The sequence below is a fragment of the Colobus angolensis genome, unplaced genomic scaffold (genome assembly GCF_000951035.1).
Source record: "Colobus angolensis palliatus isolate OR3802 unplaced genomic scaffold, Cang.pa_1.0 Scaffold22, whole genome shotgun sequence".
In the NCBI taxonomy this organism is placed as follows: Eukaryota; Metazoa; Chordata; class Mammalia; order Primates; family Cercopithecidae; genus Colobus; species Colobus angolensis.
The window spans coordinates 1,248,365-1,252,675 of NW_012115377.1; the positions used below are offsets into that span (position 1 = coordinate 1,248,365).

Sequence of the window (4,311 nt, forward strand, 5' to 3'; positions counted from 1 at the left end):
GGCCGGGCGCGGTGGCTTCTGCCTGTAATCCCAGTACTTTGGGAGGCTGAGGCAGGTGGATCACGAGGTCGGGAATTTGAGACCTGCCTGACCAACATGGTGAAATCCCACCTTTACTCTAAAAATACAAAAATTAGCCGGGTGTGGTGGTGGACACCTGTAATCCTAGCTACTCAGGGGGCTGAGGCGGGAGAATCACTTGAACCCGGGAGGCAGAGCTTGCAGTAAACTGAGATTGCGCCACTGTTCTCCAGCCTGGGTGACAGAGCAAGACTGTCTCAAAACAAACAAAAATTAGCCAGGCATGGCGGTGGGCGCCTGTAATCCCAGCTACCTGGGAGGCTGACGTGAGAGGATTGCTGGAGCCCGGAGGCAGAGGTTGCAGTAAGCCAAGATTGCCCCACTGCACTCCAGCCTGGGCGACAGAGTAAGACTCTGTCTCAAAACAAAACAAAACAAAAAGCATGGTTAATATAGTGGGACCAGGGGTAAAGGGACGTATGGGGTCCTATCCCAGAGGTCCTGGTTGAGTCCCGAGGGGAGAAAGAAGAGGATTCTAGGGATTGGGGTGTCCTGACGAACAAAGACCCTCATAGGTGAGACATCTGCAGGGGCTACTGTGGTCCAGGAAGGATTAATGAGAGAGGTGGCCCTGGGGGCCAAACAGACAGAGGCCAGGATTGGGAGGAACCCATGATGCTATCTGGGGTGGGACCACACAGCTGGGGCCAGCGTCCTGGATTGGAGCCTGCAGCGGGCAGGGAGGACTGCGGGCTCCGTGGTGTGGTTCTGTGCACAGTGGCCCCTCTCCATCTTCTCATTCTAGTGACCTGACGCTCTCTCTTCCCTCAGGTGGGACCCATTGAAGCCACGTCCTTCATCCTCAGGGCTGTGCGGCCCCGAGCCAGGTACTACGTCCAAGTGGCGGCTCAGGACCTCACAGACTACGGGGCACTCAGTGACTGGAGTCTCCCCGCCGCTACCCTGATGAGCCCGGGCAAGTACTGAGGGCTTCCGCTGCCTCCAGACAGGACCTAGGTCCTCGCCACCCTAAGCCCCGGGACACGTGTTGGAGGGCGGATGGGCTCTGCTCAGGCTGGGCTGGAGTCCTTGCTTTGCTGCTGCTCAGCTGCTGGGCAACCTCAGATGACCAGCTTTTCCCTTTGAGCCTCAGTTTCTCTAGCTGAGAAATGGAGATGTACTACTCTCTCCTTTACCACGGTGCGGGGCTTACTGAACTGTCACTGTGATATTTTTTATTGTTTAATTAGAAAAGAATTGTTGGGCTGGGCGCCGTGGATCGCACCTGTAATTCCAGTTATTGGGAAGCCAAGGTGGGAGGGTGGCTTGAGGTAGGAGCTCGACACCAGCCCGGGCCACACAGTGAGACCCCATCTCTAACAAATTAATATAAAATAAATTAGCCAGGTGTGATGTGGCACACCCACAGTCCCAACTACTTGGGAGGCTGAGGTGGGAGGATCATTTGAGTCCAGGAGGTTAAGGCTGCAGTGAGCTGTGATCATACCATTGCCTTCATGCCTGGGCAACAGAGCAAGACCCTGTTTAAAAAAAAAAAAAATCATAGTTGAGGCCAGGCCTGGCAGTTCACGCCAGTAATCCCAGCACTTTGGGAGGTTGCGGCAGGCGGATCACGAGGTCAAGAGATTGAAACCATCCTGGCTAACACGGTGAAACCCTGTCTCTACTAAAAATATAAAAAATTCGCCGGGCGTGGTGGCGGGCGCCTGTAGTCCGAGCTACTCCGGAGGCTGAGGCAAGAGAATGGTATGAACCTGGGAGGCAGAGGTTGCAGTGATCCGAGATCTGGCCACTGCACTCCAGCCTGGGCAACAGAGTGAGACTCTGTCTCAAAATAAAAACAAAAAAATCAGAGTTAAAATGAAAACTCCAGCTGGGTATGGTGGCTCATGCCTGTAATGTCAGCACTTTGGGAGGCCGAGGCGGGCGGATCACTTGAGGTCAGGAGTTCAAGGCCAGCCTGGCTACCACAGTGAAACCCTGTCTCTACTGAAAATACAAAAATTAGCCAGGCATGGTGGCGGGTGCCTACAATTCCAGCTACTCGGGATGCTGAGGCAGGAGAATTGCTTGAACCTGGGAGGCAGAGGTTGTAGTGAACTGAGATTGCGCCATTGCACTCCAGCCTGGCCGACAGAGTGACTAAGACTCTGTCAGAAAAAAAATATAAAGAAATGAAGATTCCTCCCTTGGATTAGATGAGATCCAGTGAGGACTCAGCCCTAAACCAAAGGACACAGACACCACAAATCCCACTCCCATACTGTCAGGGCTAGACCAGGAGACATCATGGGCCTGGGGATGCCAGGGTTGGGGGGTGGGGGTTCCACCTGGAGTGGGACAATAGAATCCATTCAGGGGCAGGCATGGTGGCTCACACCTGTAATCCCAGCACTTGAGAGGCCAAGGCGGGTGGATCACAAGGTCAGGAGTTCAAGACCAGCCTGGCTAAGATGGTGAAACCCCATCTCTACTAAAAATAATAATACAAAAAATTAGCCAGGCATGTTGGTGTCTGCCTGTAGTCCCAGCTACTCGGGAGACTGAGGCAGGAGAATCACTTGAACCCGGGAGGCGGAGGTTGTGGTGAGCCAAGATCGCGTCACTGCATTCCAGCCTGGGTGACAGAGTGAGACTCCATCTCAAAAAAAAAAAAAAAAAAAGAATCCATTCAGATTAGCAGTTAGGTTGGTTCACTTCCTTCTTTTTCTCTTTCTTTTTTTTTTTTTTGAGATGGAGTCTCACTCTATTGCTCAGGCTGGAGTGCAGTGGCGTGATCTCAGCTCACTGCAAGCTCCATCTTCCGGGTTCACGCCATTCTCCTGCCTCAGTCTCCCCAGCAGCTGGGACTACAGGAGCCCTCCACCATGCGTGGCTAATTTTTTGTATTTGTAGTAGAGATGGGGTTTCACCGTGTTAGCCAGGATGGTCAACGGATCAGGAGGACTCTTGACCTCGTGATCTGCCCACCGCAGCCTCCCAAAGTGCTGGGATTACAGGCATGAGCCACCGCGCCCAGCCAAATTTATGCATTTTTTTGTAGAGACAGGGTTCTACCATGTTGCCTAGGAAGGTCTCAATCTCCTGGGCTCAAGCAATCCACCCACCGCAGCCTCCCAAAGTGCTGGGATTACAGGCATGAGCCACCGCGCCCAGCCAAATTTTATTTGTAGTAGAGATGGGGTTTCACCGTGTTAGCCAGGATGGTCTCGATCTCCTGACCTCGTGATCTGCCCACCGCAGCCTCCCAAAGTGCTGGGATTACAGGCATGAGCCACCGCGCCCAGCCGGTTCACTTCCTGAAAACCTGCCCAGATGTCAGCCCCATTGAGGATAGACACCCATAAGGTATGAGTGGCTCTGGGGAGATTTAACTGAACAGGGGGCAAGGAAGGCAGCCAGGCCCTGAAGGAGAGAGAAACAGCCTTGGGCTTGTCTGTGGGTTCCACTTGGGTCGCCAGTCAAAAGTCACCTCCTTCGAGAAGCCTTCCCTGACTACCCCATCTGTGGCAGGTAGAGTAACACTCCGCAATCCCTCAAAGACATCCATGTCCCATCTCCAGAGCTCATGAATATTTTGCCTGACGCAGCCAAAGGAACTTTGTAGAAGTAATTACATTAATAATCTCAAAGATCTTTAAAGATCTTTCATCAAATTAATGAAAGTGGGCCAGGCACGGTGGCTCACGCCTGTAATCCCTACACTTTATGAGGCCAAGGCAGGAGGACTGCTTGAGGCCAAGAGCTCCAGACCAACCTGGGCAACATAGTGAGACCCTCATCTCTAAACAAATAAAACAGGCCAGGCATGGGGGTTCATGCCTGTAATTCCAGCACTTTGGGAGACCGAGGCGGGTGGATCACGAGGTCAGGAGTTCGAGACCAGCCTGACCAATATGGTGAGACCCTGTTTCTACTAAAAAATACAAAAATTAGCCAGGTGTTGTGGCATGTACCTGTAGTTCCCACTACTCAGGAGGCTGAGGCAGAAGAATCACTTGAACCTGGGAGGCAGAGGTTGCAGTGAGCTGAGACTGCACCACTGCACTTCAGCCTGGGCAACAGAGCGAGACTCTGTCTCAAAAAAAAATAATAAAATAAAAATTAATAAAATAAGTTAGCCAGGTGTGATGTCATGTACCCATAGTCTCCCAGCTAATCAGACTGAGGTGGGAGGATCTCTTGAGCCCAGGAGATCAAGGCTGCAGTGAGCTATGATCTCACCACTGCACTCCAGCCTGGGCAAAAGAGCAAGACCCTGTCTCAAAA

General features: G+C 52.4%; 1 protein-coding gene across 1 annotated transcript in view; it reads left to right on the top strand.

Annotated features, from left to right (window-relative positions):
* Positions 1 to 1,434, top strand: part of EBI3 (Epstein-Barr virus induced 3) — an 8,735-nt gene extending 7,301 nt beyond the window's left edge. Inside the window, exon 5 of the mRNA XM_011943459.1 lies at positions 853 to 1,434. Within this exon, the coding sequence (XP_011798849.1) occupies positions 853 to 1,008 (156 nt within the window). The 3' untranslated portion in view covers positions 1,009 to 1,434. The remainder of the gene's footprint in view (positions 1 to 852) is intronic.
* The last annotated feature ends 2,877 nt before the right edge of the window (positions 1,435 to 4,311 follow it).